This window comes from Rhinatrema bivittatum, chromosome 8, assembly GCF_901001135.1.
Source record: "Rhinatrema bivittatum chromosome 8, aRhiBiv1.1, whole genome shotgun sequence".
Taxonomy (NCBI): Eukaryota; Metazoa; Chordata; class Amphibia; order Gymnophiona; family Rhinatrematidae; genus Rhinatrema; species Rhinatrema bivittatum.
The window spans coordinates 87,013,772-87,035,919 of NC_042622.1; the positions used below are offsets into that span (position 1 = coordinate 87,013,772).

The window sequence follows — 22,148 nt, forward strand, 5'->3', positions numbered from 1 at the left end:
TCTTTTTATTTTTGCCTAGTATTAGACTGACCAAAGAAAGTAGCTGGCACTGTAATGACAGGTGCCTCCGAGATGCCTGTCACTGAACAACAAGATGGGTTAATGGAAAGCTTCCACCCCTCTGGTTAACGCACTCAGTGGGGACACTTACCCCGTCTTTGCTTTCTACCTCCATTCCCAAGACAGCAGACATTGGGGCCGACGCAATAAAAAGTGCGGAAAGCGGGCGCTGAAAAGTCAGCGCCCGCTTTCTTAATGTGCGCATGGCGCCCGCAAGGGAGGGGAGCGCCATGCTATACCCAAATTAGGTGGTCGTGCTAGCAAGGAGCCGCTAGGGTCGCTTGCATGACCTTAGTGCCTCCTTGCTAACGTGACCCCGCCACGGCTGCTGGCGTTGGTCTTCATAACTCAGCAGTCTGCCAAGGTATTTTTTTTAAGTAAAAAAAAAAGAAGTACAGAAAAGCATTTTTTTCTGCTTTTCTGTACTTCTTTTACATGCACTCAGCTATTAACGCCTGCTCCAGGCAGGCATTATCTGAGAGCAAAATGTGCGTCGGAGACGCACACTTTTTTTTAGAATGCGGCGTGAATGAGTAATTTGCATTTGCATGTGATGAGCACTATTACATTCACTCTGCGTCGGACGCACGTTAAATAGGCGCTAATCCCCCTATTGCATTAGAGGGTGGATTAGCGCCTATTTAACCCGCGTCCGAGTGCGGGTTATACAGTGCGCTCGGCTGAGAGCACTGCATTGCATCGGCCTCATTAACTGGTAAAGGATGATTATCTTTTGCTGCTCTCTGACCATCTGCTGGGACAAAAGGAGCCTACCCAATGGCTTTGGAAAAAAAATCACAGCAGGAAGCATGTGCCTCATGTGACTTAGCAAGGAGTGTCCACCAGTGGCCAGCAGAGGGTGTCAAGGGGACATAGTCCTCTGCATTCTGGAAGTGGAATCCACCTTTGCTGCTGCCACTCACAGCAGCACTTGAACCTGGCAGGCAGTTTTATCCAGGCTTTCCTGCCCAGACATAACCAACATGTACAATGCAGCATGGCTCTCAGCGCACAGTATATATTCATTAAATACTACATTGCCACTTTAAATTCTCTGTTTGGGACATTGCAAGGTAATACTGTGTTAGCAGTCTAGACAGTGGCGTGCAAAAGGAGAGGCTTCACCTAGATATCACTTCAGATTTGATTATGCATCTTTCCAAAACCAAGCTCAAGGCAAGTTATGGGCAGTATTTCCCTGCTCCAAGGGGCCTATTTACTAAAGGATTTCTTTCATTCTGTGTCTATGGGGAAAAGTTAGTAAATAGGGCCCTAAGTTTGTACTTGAGGCAACAGAGAGTGAAGTGACTTGACTAAAGTCACAAGAAGCATAACTGCAATTGGAATCCTGCTCTAACCACTAGGCCACTCCTCCACATCCACTTCAGACAGGCAGCTTTATATTCTCCCAGTATTTTGAAGTGAAATGTGGAGACCACACAAAGATATGAAATAAAAACGGAATCCCATCATCAATATCTGTAATGTATTTAGATTAAAGTAGAACAGCTTTCTGGCTTTAGCTGTGTTCAGTTGACCTTCTCCATTTATGACTTACTCTGGAAGTAGCTAATATTGAATGAGATCCATCTACCAGAGAAGGGGGTAAAATGCTTGCCCCACCTGGCTTTGAATCTCTCTCTTTCCTCCTCTAATTGTAAACAGTTGTTGCACAAAGGGAGGCTATGACGCCAGCCTCTGCATCCATCCAGGAAGCCCAGCAGAAACCAGGTACTGCCTGACTGTAGTGTACTAGATTAGACTTTGCCTTTTGACTCTTGCTTTTTGGTGTAGAAACCCGTAGGATCCTTTTCCTTGAGTCTGTAGGTGTTTTGGCTCAATCTGGCGTTCTGAGTGGTACTGGATGAATGTGTTGCTCAGTGTGTATCAAGGAACACAGGACATTGGCCCTTTTAGAAAATGCTGTACATCATGTGAAATGGAGGGATATGAGATAAAGTAGAGCAGGACACAATCTAGGATGGTGCTTCCCAACCTTTTCAAGACCAAGGCATATCTACATTAACAAAAATGTCATCTGGTACACCTGCTCCAGGGGGATGGCAGTGCAAACAGGGCTAGTATTCATGTGGTCAAAAGGAGAGCGAGGGAAGCATTGAAAGCCCCATCAGTCTCGCTTCCAAATTTTAAAGCAAAGGGGGAGAAGGGGCGGTGGCTCCATCCATCACAATGCACCAGTTCTCTCTGTGTACAAGGACAGGAGAAGGGAGAAGTCAGCAGGATGCCAGCAGCTGGCTCAATTAGTTGTCTTGGCTGCCACTCAGAATGAGTCACATCCAGGGCTCAGTGTGCACTCTCCCTGTCTTACTCAACCTGGGCATAGGATAGAGGCTGGAAGGATTCAAGGAAGCTCAAGAGAAGGAAGAAGAGCAGAGCCAGCTGTCCATGCCCTGCATACTGCCCATTAATTATCACATTCCAGGACTCGTGCAGGAGCCGGGGAAAAGAGGCGTGCATGATTACCTATGTTCTCAGAAAGGAGCTCCAACAAGCCACTGCTAGTGACTTGTTGCTATGAGGTGCTCAGAGCAAAGCCCAAGTGTTGATGTGGATCTGAGCATCAGGCAATGGTGACTTTTCTGTGGCACATCTGATTGAGTCTGAAGGCACGGCAATGTGCCATGGCACACCGGCTGTGAGACACTGATCTAGGATGCTAAAGAACGTCAGAGAGAGCCAGTGATTCCTCTTGTGTGCACTGCCCTGGGGATGTAGAGGTTGTATGCGAATCAGTAATGCATATAGCAGGAACATAGAGTCTCTGTCTTGCACTGTGCTTACAGAAGAGCGATTCCTGTTAGCTGGAAAGTTTTGGCTAAGGAGTCAGTTGTGATAATTCTTGACTTCAGCCACCTTGAGCCTGTCTGAGAACACTAAACCTGCACACTTCTTCCCAGGTTTGTCCCATTTCACACATGTCCATGTACTTTTAGACCTTTCACCCCTGAATATCAAAAGTTCACAAATAATTGTCAGAACCCTAAAATAGTTCAAACTGTGGGAATTCAGATTCAGTCAGAGCCAGAAATGGTACGACTTGAATCTGTGGCCTACCTTCCCATGCACTGAGGAAGGCTTGCTGTATCTCGGATCTCTGCAGGACCCTGACTGCTCCTGCCAGATCTGATGTTGACCTACTAGAAGAAAATAAAAAAGGAGCAAAACCGCACACCTCAAAAATGATATCAAGCAAGATTAATGAGCGAACAGAAGGTAGAAATGGACCTCAGCAGGAGCATGGAGCTTTCCTTAGACGCGTCTGTCACAACCATAAAAGCGCTCATTCCCATGTCTACAAAGTCAAAGACTGAAGGGGCTCCTTCCTCACCTGGATCTCAGATAGCAATACTCTGCATATTTATTTATTTTATCATATTTATAAACCAAAGCGATGTACAGTAAACTTTCCTAATATCAATTACTTGCCATAGTTACTGTGCTTAGTTACAGTCTTCTCAGCATAGATACTGGATGTAGATATGCTGAGTAGCTGCTATCCATAGATACTGCCCATTCTTACTCTGTGCAGATATTGCTGCACATACTTTGAGTGGATATGCTGCATAGATATTTTCGGAAAACAGCACAACTATAAACCCAAAAAATAGCTTGAAAATTTGAAATAATCACAAATAATAGATTCAGCTATACAAGAAGGAGCATAGATATTTTCAGCAGATATTCTGTATACTTCAGGTTCGGAGAACTTTATTGGCATGCCAGTTTTACATGTGTTGCCAAAGTAATATATTTGCTCCAGTAGCAAACAGAGGCAAACCTACCCTATGACCAAAGGGCTTCATGCCCCTTGTCCTTCTGTATGCAGTTGTTAACCTTGGTGGGGCTGTTGGTGCAGGAGGAGTGCGCGATCAAGGTCCCGGCCCTCTTCCCAATGCTATTTCCTCCTGCCCACTCTGCGGGCTGGAAAGAGGGTGCAAGTGCCTCCTTCCCCGCCATGCCAGTCTGGCCCCATTTCTCCCCCCCCCCCCCCCCCCCCGCAGCAGTACCAAGACTGGGGGGAGGGGGTGACACAAGTGGTACACCGCATAAAACCCGCGCGGCAGCAGAAGAATGAGGACGAGAAGGAACGTGAGCACGGGGCCTGTCTCTGAGCTGGTGCACACTCAGGCCCTGCAGTAATCCTACCTCCACATGAGTTTCCTAGGTAGCAGGGAACCTGTGCTGAAGAAGGGGATGAGGCTGAGCGTGCACTGGCAGCTCAGAGAGAAGGCCTGTGTTCATTTTCTTTTTCTTCCTCCTGCTTTCGCTGCAGCATGGCCTTTAGGCAGTGCACTGTTCATGGCATCCCTCCCCCGTGGTCCTGAGGTTCTCCTGGATCAGGCCAAGCGAGGGAGGATGACCCTGGACTGGGGCCATGGATTTGTGGAAAAGAGAATGAGGGGGAAGAGTGAGGGTGAGGGGTTATTCTGGGTGGAAATTATGGAGGAGAGAAGAGAGATGCTGGGCTGGCGTAGTGGAGAAAGGGAAGGAAAAGAATGATGGGGAGTTGCTGGGCCGGGGGTGACAGAGAGAGAAGGGGACTGCTGGGTAGGGGGCAGGGGAGAGGATGGTGGAAGAGTCATGTGATACTTGGAGAGGTGGGGAGATGCTGGGAAGGAGGCAGGGAAGGGGGGGGGTGAACCTGGGTAGGCAGTAGGGAGGGAGAGAATGGATGATGCTGGGGTCGGGAGGGAGAGCATGGGGTGATACTAGGTAAGAGTTAAGGGGAGAGAAATGGTCGATGCTGGGTACAAGGTAATGGGAGAAGGGGCAATACTAGGTAAGAGATGAGGAGTGGGATCTGGAGAGAATGGGTTGATGCTGGTAGGGGGTAGGAAGTTGGGGGAGAGAGATTCATGGCAAGCGGAATGATCAATTTCAGAGACAAATGCAGGACTAGATTTAGGCATAGGCCACTGCCTCCAGCACCAAATATTTATAGGAGCCGAAGCATTGCCATCACTTCTGTTATCTGGGCCTGCAAAACAGCAGCAACTGGGGATGGAAACTTCAGAGCGAGACCTCCTGTAGCCATTGCACACTGACAGATCCTGCTCTGCCTCTCCCTATGCACAGGTTTCCACGCTAACAGGAAGCTTGTTTGGAAGGCAGGAAAAGGGCAGCACAGGGTCTGTCAGCACACCATGGCTACACAAGTCCTCCCACTCACTGAATTTTCTATGCCCAGTTGCTGCTGCTGCTGTGGGGCCCAGTACCACTAGATAGGACAAGTGCACCATGTCTTGGAGGTGATGCCCCAAGAGGGGAGGATTGAAACACAGAAACATAGAAATGATGGCAGAAAAGGACCAAATGATCCATCCAGTCTGCCCAGCAAGCTTATGATAGTATCTGCTGCACCGTATAGGTTACCCCATGCTAATCAGTTTCCCAGACCATAAAAGTCAGGGCCCTTGTTGGTTGCTGTTTGAATCAAATTCCCCATTACCTCTTGCCGTTGAAGCAAAGACCAGGGGCAGGGGTAATCAGGAGGAAAGTCTCCCCTTCCCCACAATTGCTTGTGAGCACAAATGACACTGGAAAGATGTAGGGGAGGAAGTGAAGAAGACAGGAGGAACGAGAAGACAGAGAAAATGGACAGGAGACCCTAGAAAAGGCGTTAGAAGAAAATCAACAAGAGGAAAGCAGAGAAAGAGACCAGGACCAGTGGTTATTATCAGAGTGATCTGGAAATGCCTGGGATCGCACTGTATTGTGATGGTGAGATAGAAACAGAGGTCCACAATTCAGGTACTGGGTGAGCAGGAGGGCTTTGCGGGGAGGGTGGAAATATGATTTCATGGGAGGGGGGGGGGGTGAGGAAGCAATTTATTTTTGCTTCATTTAGCAGGGAGGAAGTGGGGGAGGGCTGGAGGGCCGGGCCAGTTGGCGCCAATATCTTTTTAATTTTTAAATTTCAAGGGATTGGCCAATGAGTGGGTTTGGACATTTGTGGTGGTGGTGGGGGGGGGGGGGGGGGGGGGGGGGGGGGGTGGGAATCAGATCAGGAGGCCCTGACTGTATTTTTCTTTTTTTTAATCTAAGGCGTGCTCCTTAACTGGATATCTTTGAAGATATCCAGTTAAGTTAGCACATTATCTGGTCACATGAGGCCGGATAACTTTAGGTCTAACTGGCCATATTCAAATGCTGACCAGTTAGGGTTAAAGTTATCCAGCTGTATATAGCCGGATAATTTTAGGCTATATATATTCAGTGGGATATTTATCCTGCTGAGTATACGGGACAAGTTATCCGGCTAACTTTAACTTGTCCATTAACCAGCTTACTGAACATCGGGTGCTATATGGACTAAGGTATCATCAAAATGGGCTGCAGCTAGATCCTGGGGGTGAAAACGCCAAGTATGAAACCCTCAGCAGGCAAAAATCAAGCAGTGTTCCGCATGTAAAAAAACGCTCCACTGCCTAATTAGGAAAGAGTAGGCATGTGATCAATCGGTAGGGTTTAGCTGATCACAGACAGTGCTAAAGTGTAGCTGCATTTCAACCCTTGGAACTGTTGCATGCTTATGTTGTTTCTGGGGAAAGCAGCAAAGGGATGATCACTTATTCATGGGGTTGTCACCAGAAGTGGCACATTCTGTGACAGGGAACCAGTTACATTGATGGTTTTAGTAGGCTTTAGAACCAATTTATTTATTTAGATTTAGCTCAAGCCTTTTCATTGGTTGCTCAAGGCAACTTACATTCATGTGTTGCAGGTATTTCCTTCTCTCCAGAGGGCTTTCAATCTCAGGGCCTCATTTTCTAAGCATTTTTCCCATAGTAACAGAATGGGAGAAAAGCCCTAGTATATCAGGCCCTCAGTTTGTTCCTGAGGCAATAGAGACTGAAATAAATTGCCCTAGGTCACAAGGAGCATCAGTGGGCTTTGAACTCTTTCTTCCCTGCTTCTCAGCCTCTTGCTCTAATAAGTAGGCTAACCCCCCACTAACATGAGGACCAGAGCATAATAGGGACGTGCATTCACTTGAAACAAATGTACAATCTGAATCAAAAATGCCCATTTTGGTTTGGTTTATTTCAAATGAAATGGATCCTTTGTGTGGGTCTGAAAGCCCCATTAATTGTCAGTTGTTTTGTTTTGGCAAATAGTGCGGGCTATTAGCAAACAGCATGCACTATTTGCCAAGAAACTAAAACAACCATGGTCCCCTGCTGCTGCCTCCTTATCCCTTCCTGGCTCTCATCCAAGCATGAATGGGGCAGGAGCGATCCCCAGTCCCGCCTGCCCTGCTGGTTCTGCTTCAGAAATGGAACTGCTCTCAGAGCTGGCTGGCACGCAGCTCTTTTTATGGTTGTAAAGCAATACGGTGATAAAACTAGCTTTAGGGCCATAAAACAACTTGGCACTGGCTAGTCCTGAGACTGGTGTCATTTTTTTAACCGGCGCCATTGGGCAGGTACAACTGGGGATCCTTCCTGTATCTTTCATGCTCGCACGGGAGCTCAGAATGGGGTTAAGGAAGGTGGTGGGGCGAGATGGGGCAAGGAGTGAGCAAGGGGAGTGTTTATTTTTGTTTTTTAATTTAATGATTACTTTGGTTCAGCTAATGAAATGAAATAAATATTAAATCAATCGAATCCTGACCCCCCCCCCATCCCCAAACAAAAAAAAGAAAATTGTATTTATTTATTTATTTCCGTATGGACATTTGACATTTTGCCTTTTACCAGAGCTGGTCTCGAGGAGGATTACAATAAATTTAAATGAACAGAGACATTAGAACAGCTTACAGTCGAATCAGAATTTGCCCTTAACTTAGCACTGGGATCCAGCACTGGAAAACCCATTTTTGAGTATTTCAAGGCTCAGTTGTGTTCCTTATGTGTATAACGCAGTCCCTTGTTGGGGGTTCAGGAAGTCAGGGTGACGATGTGGATCTTTGGGGAAGGCCTGGCTGAAAAGCCATGCCTTAGCTTTTTTTTCCGATCTTAATATAGCTTTGCTCCAGGCGCAGGGTTCGTGGTAGTTTTTTTCCAAATTTATGGTGCGTAACAGTTGAAAGAACGGAGTCTCGTATAGAACAATCTGGCAGCAGTCCATGGAGGAAAGGAAAGAAGAGCCATGTTGGTGGACTGGAATTCCCTTGAGAGGGTGTAAAAGGGAGAGAAGCTGAAAGAGGTTTTCAGGGGCCTCTTTATTCAAAGCAGAAAGTTTTAAATTTTATCCTGCTTTCTACTGGGAGCCAGTGAGATTGATGTAGAATACACTTGAAATGTTCGGTTGCTTTTGCACCTACCATATTCTCATGGCAGTACTTTGCAGGACCTGGAGGGTGCTTTGAACTGTCCTGTGAGATGCCGTTGTATAGAGAATTGCAGCAATCGATTTGGCTGATAACGCACGGATTACACTAGCAAGATTGTGTTTATGAAGGAAATTACATAGTTGGCGGATCTTACAGAGATACATGAAGGAGGACCTTACTACTTTCGAGATGTGGGGTTCCATTATGAGGTTTTGGTTGAGTTGAACCCCTAGGTTTTGTTTTGATTCCTTAGGATATAAAGTGGTATTTGCTAGTGAGGGACGTAATTGTAGAGGGTGACCTTGGTGGCTGAGCCAGAGAAGTTCTGATTTAGATGAGTTTAGTCTGAGTTTGCTAAGCCATTGGGCTACTGCTGTGAGACAGTTATTGAGATTGATAATAGATGGTCAGATCCTATTTTGATGCAGAGTTGGATGTCATCCATAAATAGGTGGCAGCATTGAAGGACTGGATGGAGGTCACAGCTAAGACGCAGGTAGATGTTGAAAAATATCGGGAGAGGACTGAGCCATGCGGCACTCCACAGGTGAGTTCTCTAGGGCAGGATGGTTTGTTGGCCCCTGTACATCCCTAGAGCATAATATGATCCAAGTAAGCAAATACATTTCTATAAAGAAAAGCTCGACTGAGCCTTAAATAAAGGAAGACAGAGATTTCATGCAGCTTCTTTTTTTTTTAACTTCAAGAAGTTGGTCTTTCAAATTATTTTATCTTCACCAGAAGAAAGAGAGGCTGTCTTTTCCTATAGCTAAAACTTTGTGGAGAAAATTGCATTAAACAAAGTCTGAGATTTTCTCACTTGATTTTTTCCAAAAACGAAAGACACACTGCAGTCAAAAATAGTGCGGTTCCCCCCCCCCCCCCCCCCAAGGTGTTTGTTACTGCACCTCACCTCGCTGCTTTGCTTGTCTGGTGCCCCAGTGCCCCTCTAATAATTTGGATCTAGTAGGAGACCCCAGTTTCTGGGGACTTGTCCTAGCTTTTCACACCTCTTTCTTTCTGGTAGAACTGGTGCTGATTCCAGTGAAGAAGCAGACTAAAACTACCACAATGTGCTTGGAACACAAGTTCAAACATCAGAATTGGCAAATAGTCTTTCCCGAGAAACTGGGTCACTTGGCAGCTTTGCATAATCCTAAAATCAGCTGCAGAGAGCAGTGATGGATCCTGACTGGATTTGCAGAGAAATGCCTAAGCTTGAGCCTCTCACGGCAGCATGAGTGAGAAGTGCCCCCATACTTTCAGTGCTGGAGGCTGTTGATGTGTCTGCCAGGTTGTTCTGGGCTTGACTGGTCATGCAGCCAGGGTTGCTGTCCCCCCCCCCCCTCCCCCGTCTCAGGACTACTGGCTCTCATGCTGCTAGCCCAGTCGAGGCTGAATTGCTCGGGTAGACCCTTCAGAAGTTTTCAGCGAGTGTCCTTCCTGAGCCCATAGTTGGGTGGAGGGGCTGCTTTCTGCTGGTGTTTGTGGAGCAATGAGAGCTGACAGACTAGGGCCCAAGCTCAGGAGTGTCTCGCTCTTAGAAGAGTGGTTTAGGTGAGCTCTCTTGCCTCAAGCAGCTAACACGGATCGTGTGTGTGTAGATACAGGCGTGGATGGAAATCAGTGGACATGCCAGCATCCCGAGAGTTGGGGGCAGAGCCAGAGCTGTGTGGGATGCCTGCTGCCTGGATCCCGAGTCCCCCACCCCACCCCGTCCCACTTCCGACTGCGCATGGGCCCTGTGCAGATGGTGAGAGGAAAGTCTGAGACCTGAGCACATCTGACATTCTCTCTCATCACAGCTGATCAAACAGGACAAACAGACAGGGCTTGGCCTCTGTTGTCATGGAAATGGCAGCTTACCAGGATCCCCTCAGGCTAATGCCACCTGGCCAGAGGGTAGAGACTGCACACCTGTTCAGTGACTATTGGGACTGTTTTTCTGACTTGTGACAGGAGAGGATGGGACATGGAAGGACGCATTACTGATGCTGGATGCTGGCAGGATGAATAATACATATTGTGTATGGCACTGGGGGGAGGGGAGAGTATTTTCGACTCGCTCTTTCACCCCCATCCTGCAGGTTGGTTTTTTTTTTAGCATTTTCACTATTTTTTTTTTCACGTGTGCAGCTGCTGCGACGAAGCATAAAACAGGGCTCATGGCTCCCTCTGCTGTCAGAAAGCTTGGGAAAACAGCTACCTCTGCTTCCAGTCCCTAGCTGTGCACTGAGCTTGTGTAGCGTGTGGCGTTCTGAATTCTGATGGCATCGGGATGGATCGGGAGCACAGGGTACCCCTGCCCATGAGTACCAACAAGCGGATCCAATCCCGGAGTGTGCGTTTGTATGTACACATGAGCAGCTGCCGCTGCTGTCTGTATGACTCAGACTTTATGAACAAAATATAAGAACTACCAGACACTGGGAGTGTGTAGCAGTTTGTGCTTGTAATCCATAGGGAATGACTATAACTGGTTGCCTGGTTCCTATACCAGTGACTCTGTGAATACGTTTAGGTCCAGTGGTCATTTTCTAAATAACAATGATACTGGATCAGGAACTTGGGCAACCTCTTCCTTCTATTCTTTCCCAGTGGGAAAAGGAAGCCAGTTCAAAAAGGTTCTGGGTTGGTGACCTGGCATGCCCTGATAGGAAATCTCCATTTTGTATAATTGTAAATGTCAAAGCCGTGAGCATGTGCACAGAAACATTAAATATGAAGGCAGATAAGGACTGCAAGGTCCATCTAGTCTGCTTAAGAACATAAGAACATGCCATACTGGATCAGACCAAGGGTCCATCAAGCCCAGCATCCTGTTTCCAACAGTGGCCAATCCAGGCCATAAGAACCTGGCAAGTACCCAAACATTAAGAAGATCCCATGCTGCTGATGCCAGTAATTGCAGTGGCTATTCTCTAAGTCAACTTGATTAATAGCAGTTAATGGTCTTCTCCTTCAAGAACATTCTTGATGCATTACAAATTTGACATGCATATGTGTGTAATCACTGTGTGTGTTTGCAGTCCATGTGTAATTCGAGTGTAATTACTGTAATTACTATGAATGTGTTTGCAATTACTGAGTGGGGTGTGTAATTAGTGTGTACAAAATCACAGTGAGTGTGTTTGCACACATGCACACCCGATTACGATCACCTTGAGTGTGTGTGTAAAGTTCAGATCTACATGGGTAACAATATAAAAAAAGGTGATTATAACAAGGTGTCAGGTGCAGGCTGTTAGTGCTCCAATTCTGGCTTGCACTTCCTCTAGCAGCTGAAGAATGTCTCTGTCACTGCAAGAAAAGCTTTTCCTTATTTCAAGTGATACCAAAGATCTCCAGGGTACTCCATCCCATCCCAATAAGTCTTAGAGAAACCGTTAAAGGTAAGAAGAGGAAACACCTCCATCCCACCCCCCCTCATACTCCAATAAATAGTTGAGTATGAGGAGCAGGAAAATCCTGATCCTAATGTATCAATCCATAAAAATAAGGAAACGTAAATTCATTTTGAAGATATGTGGAGGGGAATGGTTTAGGTGATGCTTGAAGGGTTTTGATGCTCCCTGAGGTCCTATTCCTCGTCCTTCATTTATTCAAGTACTACATATAACTTCTGCATCTGTTTCTCCTATACATTCATAACTAAATATATCTTGTGGGAGCTGCCTCTTATTATATGTGTGTTTTATGCAAGTAAGAGATACATCAATTCAGTAATCTGATTGGATGGCGGTTCCTAGCTATTTTCTACTGAACAGTATTTGAACAAGAAATCAATACTGACATAAGATGTCTGAAACTCAACCAAGAGCACAAAGTGAGGAGGCCATTCTGGTGCCATGGAAGTGTGGCATACCCTGGCCAAGGGCACCTCCATTCTAATCCAATGGAACTATGGCATAGACTGTGGAGTCCATTCTGATGCCAAGGAAACAGCATAAACACTGCAAGGCAAAATGAAAATGTTTAACTTGGCTGAGCCCTGATGAACTGGTGGTGCTCAAGTCTGGTCTGTGAGGCTATAGCACTGTTGAGCCCAGGGAGCTAGTGATCAAGCAATTACTTGCGGAAGTTTCAGCTGCAGAAGCCTGATATAATGAGAGAGGTAATTTGTGAGGGTAATTTCTCGGCAGAGTCCTTTATAACTTGGTTTCTCTAAGTGTGCTTTCTTGATACCTTCTGCCTGGGCTGTCTCTTGAGTGCTGACTTTGTCAGCATGGAGTTTGGAGCTGTAACAATGTCTTTAGAGAGAGAAAAAGTGATAGGGTTACTGTCATAGAGCACAAGACAGCCATGGTTTTCCATAAAACAGATCTTGGCTGGATGAGCCCGGTCATTTGAAGGTTGAGTGACTTGCCCTGGAGGTGGGTTTGCTTTCAATGATGATGGTTCTTTCTTGCTGGGTCTTCATAGACTCCAAAGTTGACACATTACATGCTCGATAAAATGTGATGTGTCAACTTTGGAGACTCTGGCACAACAAACTAAGACAGCACTCAGAAGAATGCCATCCCCACCCTAGCACATACCATCTTCTGAAGTTATGTGCCAATCTCCTTCCATTCATGTGTCATGTAGCTACTGTCTGTGTGAATTAAAATCTAAGTCACACATCTGTGAAACCTGAGAACAGGGTCCCATCCTGTTACTGTGAAACCAGTAGTGCACTTAACTTCTTTGTGCTAAACCATTATAGCTTTGTGCTATTATGTATATGTATTTATTTTTTGAGCCCAGCAGTTACCACCTTTTCTGATGGACTTCAAGCACAGTTGGAACTGGCCTCTGTTGATATGATGGTGCATAAGCCTTCATTTGTAATTATCTAGGGATTTTTCCCATTTTTAATCCTCTTCCCTTCTACTTATACCAGCTATGGCAGTCAGCAAGAAGTCACAAACCACCTTTCCCATTGGAGCCCCTAACATTTGTTTTTCACATGACCTTACTGTCCACACTTGACGATGGTGATAAAATGCTCACATTAATAATATAACAGTCAATGCATGGCACTCTCCTACATGCAGTAAGCCCCTGGCTTCATAGAAGGGAACCTTCCCATCCTTTGCACATCTCCTATGTGTTCATTGCTTTCTTTAGCTCTTCTCAGTGGTGGCTGAGCAAACTGGTGTGTGACTATTGCCCTCTCTCCTTCTCTGTTTGATCCTTTTGTCGACCTTCTCCTCCTCTCTCAGACTGCGAGTGCTATGGCCACTCCAACCGCTGCAGTTACATCGATTTCTTGAATGTGGTGACCTGTGTAAGCTGCAAACACAACACTCGGGGCCAGCACTGCCAGCACTGCCGACTTGGCTACTATCGCAACACTTCAGCAGAGTTAGATGACGAGAATGTCTGTATAGGTAAGGGGTCAAAGCTCATGTGCCTGCCAGACACTTGGATTCCTGATGCCTCTGCAAACACCTGGTTAAATGGTGGTTAGGTAGAAGCTGGATCATCCAGTTTCCTTGTAATTGATGCACTAATCCAGGGAGATGCACTTTTCCTATCATTTAGAAATGTTTTGAGAATGGGTGCCAAAATCTGAGCCCTGTACTCCAAAAGTAAGTAATGCCTTTTTCACTGGTAGGATGAGATCCTTAAGCCTTGCTTCTGTCCCCGTTATGATGCACACCAGCATCAGCTCACCTTTTGCCGCTGCTGCACTCACTCTTAAGATTATTTTCAGTTAATAGCCCCAGCCCAGGCTTTTTCCTGTTTGGTGTTAGCAAGCATTGCTCCATTCAGAGTATGTTGTACCTGCACTTTTACCCTTTTCCACAATTAGGTTGAGTAATGATGACCCAGTAATTCAGCAACAAGGCACGATCATGAATATTGGGGGGATGTACATTTTGGGAGGGGGCAGGGCCCCTGAGTGCTATTTTTTTTTCCTTTTATGTTCTGGCTTTTTTTGTATGCATAAAATGGAAAAAAATGAAAATAAAAACATATTTCATTGGGACTTTTTTTTTTCATTTTGAAATAAAATGAAATGGCCTTTTTGTTGCTTTTCATGTTTCAAAACAAATGCATAACTCTAATGAACACAGAGTATGAATCTGGCCTACAATGAGTAGCAAACTGGTCCAGGCGTCCGGGTGCTCACAGTTTGCTGAGACCATAGGAGTTTGATGGCCATGTTCACTTGCAGGAGCAGAGCATAGAGATTGGTGATCTCATAACAGCAGGCACTGAAGAGGCAGTAAGATTGTTTAAATTGCAGGTTATACAATGCAGTGCAAGAAGTCCTTCCAGTGGTTGAAAGATTTTATGGAGCCAATCTGAGTTATCAGACTAGAATCACATTTTTCCTCTCAGAAACCCCCAAGACCTGAGCCTGAAGTCCCATGCAGCGCAGGGTGCTTGTTTGCTAATGGACAGTCAGAATTTCAAGACCAGATTATCTGACTTTCTGTGTAAACACTTCCCCTGCTCAGGGTAATACTTCACCCGGAAGACCTTTGAGCAATATTGCAATCTAAATATTGCATATAACAGTAGCATGGGAGAATGAAAATGATTTGAACCTGGGCTGGGGCTATTAATTGATTGGGGGGGGCGCAATAGTAAAAATATTTGTGCTGTTCTTAGCGTAGATACTTTTAGCTGCTGGGGTGGGGGAAGGGGAGTAGGCTGGGTTAGTTCAGGGGAAGGAACACAGGCATGGAAATTGCATTTTAAAATCTCCACAACTATTTTCTGGTGCATACTTTGCACCCACATTTTGTACACTGATGGTTTTTCAAAAGGAAACTCTATGAGGAGTTTCCCTTTGAAAATGAGCTTGCAGTGCTATAGGCACAAAGTACTGGCTATGCAAGGTCATACACATTCCTGTTGTATCCCACTGAAAGATTACTGCCATTGTCACCCATCATGAGCACCACCCTGCTCAGAGCCTGAGTGTTTGTTGGTGTGTTAAGACAATGCTTTAACTACACAGGAAAACAGAAGTTCAGGTTTAGAACTGGGGACGGTGGCACGTGGCCTTTCATCGCCCCTGAGGCTCAGAGCCCAACTTATTGATAGCCATGAGAAATGTTTTTAGCTTAGGCTGTGTGCTAGTGAGTTCTATCTGACTCCATGAAAACCCATGAAATGCAATTAGCCAGAAGACTGTATCTAGCATTAGGCAGGCCTGACCACAGCAGGGACAGTGACTCCCTGCAAATGTTCTCTGGGTTTTCTGTGAGGCAATAGCTAACTGATTGTGCTTTTGCAGAATGTAACTGTAACCAGCTGGGCTCCAAGCATGACCGCTGCAATGAAACTGGTTTCTGTGAATGCAAACTGGGAGCCACTGGACCGAAATGTGATGACTGCCTTCTCGGCTACCACTGGAGACAGACATGTGCACGTAAGTTACACCATCCATAAGCAGGAGCAATTCTTACAAGACACAATTGGATCTCTTTTGTAAGGCCTTTCAGAAATTCTTCTTTTAAAAAGAAAAAGAAGGGGCATTATCCATATGTTCACTACATCTTCCCCCAAAAATCTGTCAGGATCCTGCAAAGACCTACATTATGCAGCATTAGAGAAGTCCCTATGAATCATATTTACTTTAAAACCAGTTTTCAGCCAGGGTCCAAGCTATGGACACTCAGTCCCTTGTTGACCTCATGCCTGGGAACCTGTATAATAGAATTAGGCAGAGGAGTTTAACTCCCTGCCACCTGAGACCATTGAGGACATAATTATAGCATGTGCATTTCACCTTTCTAATTAATCTGACATCCAACGAAAGAAGTGATGTTTTTATTTAAAGACCACAAGCTGCCCAACAGCAACTATGCAAAGAAGAGCCTCAGACAACCCCAATAATGCAATCTAATTGGGTTCTTAGCACAAATGATTTTAAATATCTGATGGATATGTATTATGGATATTCTGAAACAGAACTATATCTACTCTTGAGGACCGCTAGATTTTTCCCACACCAATCTATAAAAAGAGAACCTTTCAGATTAATGGGATTTTAGCTTAATTTGCAGACAGGACCTCAGGAGCTGTCTCCTGAATCCGGAATAAAAGGCCCTTATGTACTGCCAAAGAATAAAAGGTTTGAGGCCAGCACTAAATCCACCTCTCACTATGCCTGAGATACGGCAGATTCTTCTGTCATCCGCAGCTAATTTAAACCTTGGTGTAAAACCCTGTAGCATGACTGATGTGAGCAATGGTCTGATAGAGGGAGAGTTATTTTGATGGACTTTCAGAAGGACAAATAAATCAAGGAGGAAAAGAAATATGATTCTCCTCAGAGATATCTGGGCACAATTAGTGCCATTTCCAGAGTGCTAAAATATTTGGAGCCAGTCCAATGGCTCAGTGGCAATGCTGCGCACTGCCATGTGAGGAAGATTCCTGGGTCATGTCTTTTACTCCCCAGGTTTGCCAAGACAGTATATGCTGTGGAGACACTATTCATAGTCCCCAGGGACAGTGCCAGTTGCTAGAGGAGGCCAATCAGAGAGTGCTCCAGTGGTCTCCAGCTGTCAGGATGATCCCGCTGGAACTGTATCTCTGAGAGACAGCTGGCAAAGACCTTAGCTGGAAGATTTGAGCCTCTCTCTTGATCTATGGAGCCTTTTGCAAGTGCTTGAGGCTGACATCACTGTTTGCACAAGAGGCCCCGCCTTCCATCTCTCAGAAGTGCTCACCTATCCTTTTTTTCCTTCCAGCCAACGTGTGCGATGAGGAGTTGCTGCTCTGTCAGAACGGTGGGACCTGCCACCAGAACCAGCGGTGCGTGTGCCAGAGTGGCTACCAAGGTGTCCTGTGTGAGGAAGCAAAGTGTGACTCCCGGCAGCAGGACTGTGACTCGGCTGCTGCCAGCCCTGCAGAGCTCAGCAGGATGGTACTTGTGGGTGGGGTACTTATCCTACAGCTGGCACGAGCTCTCAACTGCTAATGCTGCCTACAGCGTTGAGTGCTGCCATTCCCCCCCCCCCCCCCCCCCAGGATTTCCATCACAAGCAAATCTTTGTCCTGCAGGAACTGGATACCCTATCTGCCAAAGCTTCAGCCCCAGCTGCAGTTGGAATAAGGTCCCCACCATAGAGACCAAAGATAAGTGGGGGTCTAGCCCACAGGGCCCTTGCACTTGGTTGTGACATTTGCTTTCGTGCTTTTCCCCTTTCTATTTAGCTGGGACTCATGAATGGAGCAGGAGACTGGCCTGGCTCCTGCCTTCCCAGAGTAGGGCCCAAGCTCCCTCTCTCCAGCCTTTCTGGAGTAGGGCCTCAGCCTCCCTCCTTCCTGTTTTCGCAGAGGGCCTCAGTCCTCCTTGCCCAGAGCAGACCTTGGCTTCCCACCCCTCTGTGGTTGCCTCTTGCTGCAGGGCTCCACTGCCTCAGCAGCACTGGTTTAGAGCTTGGGTTTTTTTTCCTTTGAAGGATGGGGTGGTGGATTCTGGTCCCCATTCGTCCTCCAGTGGGACAAACAGAAGCTCACTTAGTTGACACATGGGGGAAGAGAGAATAAAATTGGGCTGTACCAGTGCATTGTACAGTTACAAACCTTTTTTGTAGAAGATTATTTTTGTTGTAATTAAATGTTATAAAACAATGATGAGATACAGTTTGCCATCAGCATTTGGTTGTGGTGTATAATCCTACAGTAAAGCACTCCAAGTTATTGCTGCTCTGTCCAGCTCTCTGCCATGCTTCACTTTCTAAGGTCCAGAGGCCTGTCCTATTAGAAAACTGATAGAACTGGGAGAAGTCTATTTCTGCAAACTCTGCATTTATCTATTAAAAAAACTATAGCTCTAGGGATAACAGCTTTTGGGTCTTGGCAGTAGGGTGATGCCCAATAAAAGCCACTGCTAGCTTTAGCATATATATGATCCCTAGTTTACTACACTTCTGCTGGTCATTAGGTTCGTGGATAGGTCAGGGGACCCCCATCATACACTGCACTTAAATGTTCTAGGGAGCAATTCTGATTTTCAAGAGCCACAACCAGGCCAGATTCTCAGGATATCCACAAGTCCTATGCAGGAGAAAGATTTGCACACATTGGAGCCAGTGCACTGAAATCTCTCTCATGCATAGTCATTCTTAATATCCTGAAAACCAGGCCTGTTTGTGGATCTTGAGGACCAGAATTGCTCCCTCCTGTTCTAGAAGTCTAAGCAAACTCCAAGGCACTGGGCCTTTTCTTCTGCAACTTGGTAAGGAGCTCTGTGTTCAGAGTTGAACCCTACGTGTAGCTTTAGAGTTTAGTTGAATTGTACTGCTGCCTGCTTGGATGCAGATAAAATGTCACTGATTGTTTGCCTCTTATTTCTGTCACAACCCTGCATTCTACATGAGTTCTGAGACTTCTGCCCTTCCAGCACCATCATCCTCAACCCCTCCAGTTTTTAGTGGATCCACTGTGAAAATCTGGTTGGAGAAAGCAAATTTGCTAACTGAAAACAGTTCGCTGTAGACAGGATGAATTAGCCACGACATATGGGAGACATTGTCCAACAGTGGTGAACAGATCCATCGATTTAGCTCAGTAAAATTTTACTAATGGGCATGTGTAGGAGCTCCCATGCTGCTTCGTGAGCCCCTTAGTCAATTTCAGAGATTAACTTTAGCTAGGTAGTCAATGGATCAGGGATTAAGCATGACTAATTGATCCTGATTTCTATGGAGAGCCCCACTTATGATAAGCAAACTTTCTTTCTCCATCAACAAGCAAGGCTGAATTTCCCATATTGGGGAGTGCCAAGCATAGGGTTGCAAAGCAGAGAATTTATTTAAAAAGTAATGCAGACCCTAACCCCCCACCCTCAGACAGTAAATTACTGGGTGAACAGGCTGCATGAAAATGGCTTGCCAAAATCTGTCACTTCTGGAGACATTGTCTAGACAGTAATGGAATGGGAACGTGTGAACTGATGACCAAGTTGCAGCTTTGCAGATCTCTTCAATGGACATGGCTCTTAAGTGAGCCACTGAGGTAGCCATGGATGAGCCTTGAAGAGGCCAGTCAGATCAAAGCAAAATGAAAGGTACTTACTTGTAGGGGATGGTTTCTGTGAAAAACAGGCACACAAGTGGGTGACATCATCCGATGGCACCGTGCCAGAACTAAAAAAAAATAAATTCTCTCTCAAAGTCCAGCTTCTAAAAACTTCCTAGGTATGCACAGGACTTCCTGTGCCTGAGCCATCATGTGAAAATCTCAGTCCCTTCCCCTAGCTAGCTTCAACCATCTGGGAAGGAGAGAGAGATTGAGTGGCTGTGCTGCTGTTCATAGAGAACATTTGCTACAGCTTAAGTACTTTCATTTTGTATGTGGACAAGCAGGAACAAAGACAGCCACACAAGTGGGGACTCCCAAACTAAGAGTTGAGATGCTGCTTAAAGATGTTTATATTTATTACAACCAGCCCAGTTTGGTGGAGGGTAGTTGAAGTTCTTAAATAGTTTTTCAGAATTGCCTGGCCAAATGCATTGTCCTTACTTGAATGCTGTACCAGGCAGTAATGCTTTGCAAATGTGTGCAATGAAGAACATGTGGCAGCTTTGCAGATATTCTGAATGGATGGCTCTATGGGTGCCAGGGTAGTTGCAGTTGCTCATACTCTGTGTGTCATAACCCTTCCAGAGAGAGCAATTCCTCTAGATGCGAAACAATGAGCGATGCATAGTGAAAGTCATTTTGATAGTGTCCATTTAGATACTAGTAATCCTTTATTGTGATCGTCAAACAACAGAAATATTAGTTCTATTTAGAAAAAATAAGCAGGGCTCTTCTACAGGCTCACATATTAAGAGCTTGGGGTGTAGATGATGAATGTGGTTTTGATAAAAAAAAACAAAAAAACCCCCAACAAACCCAACTGTGGAAGCACAATAAATTGATTCAGGTGAAACTGATACTACCTTTCGTAAGAACTTTGCATGTATTCTGAAACTACTCTATCGTTAAAAAAAATCTGAGTGTAAGACACACAGTACACCAATGCCTGAAGTTCACCAATTCTGCGAGCTGAAGTTATTGCTCTAAGGAACAGCATATTCCATGTTAGGGATTTTAATTCCACAGTTGCCAGTGATTCATACAGAAATCTCATTAACTGTGCTAGTACCACAATCATATCCCATTGAGAAGGTGGATATTTGATAGGTGGCAGCTTTAGATAGAACAATCCTTTTTATGAAATGATACGGGTGGGTGCTGAGAAATGGGATATGCCACACTCAGGATATGTTGCAATCACACTTAAGTGTAACCTTACAGAATTAGACTTAAAACTGGAATTTGACAAGTACAGGCGATATTGGAGAATGGTGGATAGGGTGCAGGATAATTGATCCCTGCTATGCTGAACCCACCATAAGGAAAATCTTTTCCATTTAAAATTATATGACCTTCATGTTGCCAATTTTCTCACTGGTAACAGTGGCAAGGATAGATTATGTATCATCTATCTAATTTCCATGCGGTCAGGGTTAATGACTTCAAGTGGGGGTGAGGTGGGCTGCTATCATATTGAATCAGTAGGTCTGGAATTATTTTTAGGCATAATGGGAGTTGTGCCATTAGCCTTTGTGATGTACTTTCAATATAACATCATATCAATTGAACGTTGATACCATGTAGTCTCATGAGAATGACTTGAGAAACCTCATATAAAATGGCGGGCTTTAACTGAGATAGCCCTGACAGCCACGGTAGTAATTGTGCGGTCACTAGTGTATGACAGACCGTCACTCAGTTATAATCATTGGTTTCTCCGATATTAATTTTGCATTTTTTAAAAATTTTCACAACTTTTTAAGACAATATCGTAGCAGTGCGTGTGTAGCACGCACTGCTACGATATCACGCTGGCGTTGGGGCCAACGCCAGCGTGATATCCCTTGCTGCACACACTGCTACGATAAGTCAAACTTTACTGCCTTGAAATTGTCTTAAAAAGTTGTGAAAAATTTTAAAAAATGCAAAATTAATATCGGACAAACCAATGATTATAACTGAGTGACGGTCTGTCATACACTAGTGACCGCACAATTACTACCGTGGCTGTCAGGGCTATCTCAGTTAAAGCCCGCCATTTTATATGAGGTTTCTCAAGTCATTCTCATGAGACTACATGGTATCAGCGTTCAATTGATATGATGTTATATTGAAAGTACATTTAAAGCATACATCATACATATACAGTTTGAATCATAAGTATTAGCCTTTGTGAGCCATATCTGATGAGACCAGAGTGGAGGTCTCCTTAGTAGTGTCCATGCAATTAGAAGAATTGGGGGAATTGTGTAGATTACATCCTTATTCCATGAAATTAAGATGGCAGCCGGTTCCAATCTTTTTGAACAGTTAAAAGGAAGTCTGTGATTTCTCAGAGAAGTTAAAATTCTACCTTTAAAGTTCCCCATGGATTGAACTACAGTGTGATGAAGAAACTATTTGGTTGGAGATGACAATTTAATACATCTGCTTCCATGGAAGATAGATTGCAGGCAGCTGGATTTTCCTCACTAGTGCCAACTTTCATAATCTTCATTGCTTCTCTACAAAGATTAAAAGGACATTTACCTCCTTGCTTGTTTATGTAAAACATTGCTAATTGTCTGTCTGCAGTTGTAGGACCATTTGGAATAGCCAAGGTTCAAACACTTGAAGGGATCTGTATATTGCCTGAGTTCTAATAGGTTGAGGTGTAGTAAGGACTCTGCAGCAGAGTCCTTACTACAAATTGTTTCTAAATGGGCTCACCATTCCTGTGGAGATGCATCCATGGTTATAGTTTCCTACACCTTAGGGG

The 22,148-nt window shown here is 45.1% G+C and overlaps 1 protein-coding gene across 1 annotated transcript in view; it reads left to right on the forward strand.

Moving 5' to 3' along the window:
- Window positions 1–17,944, forward strand: part of NTNG2 (netrin G2) — a 71,468-nt gene extending 53,524 nt beyond the window's left edge. The window contains 3 exon segments of the mRNA XM_029614146.1: window positions 13,561–13,728; window positions 15,591–15,725; window positions 17,053–17,944. Of these exon segments, the coding sequence (XP_029470006.1) occupies window positions 13,561–13,728; window positions 15,591–15,725; window positions 17,053–17,282 (533 nt within the window). The 3' untranslated portion in view covers window positions 17,283–17,944.
- Window positions 17,945–22,148: the final 4,204 nt, after the last annotated feature.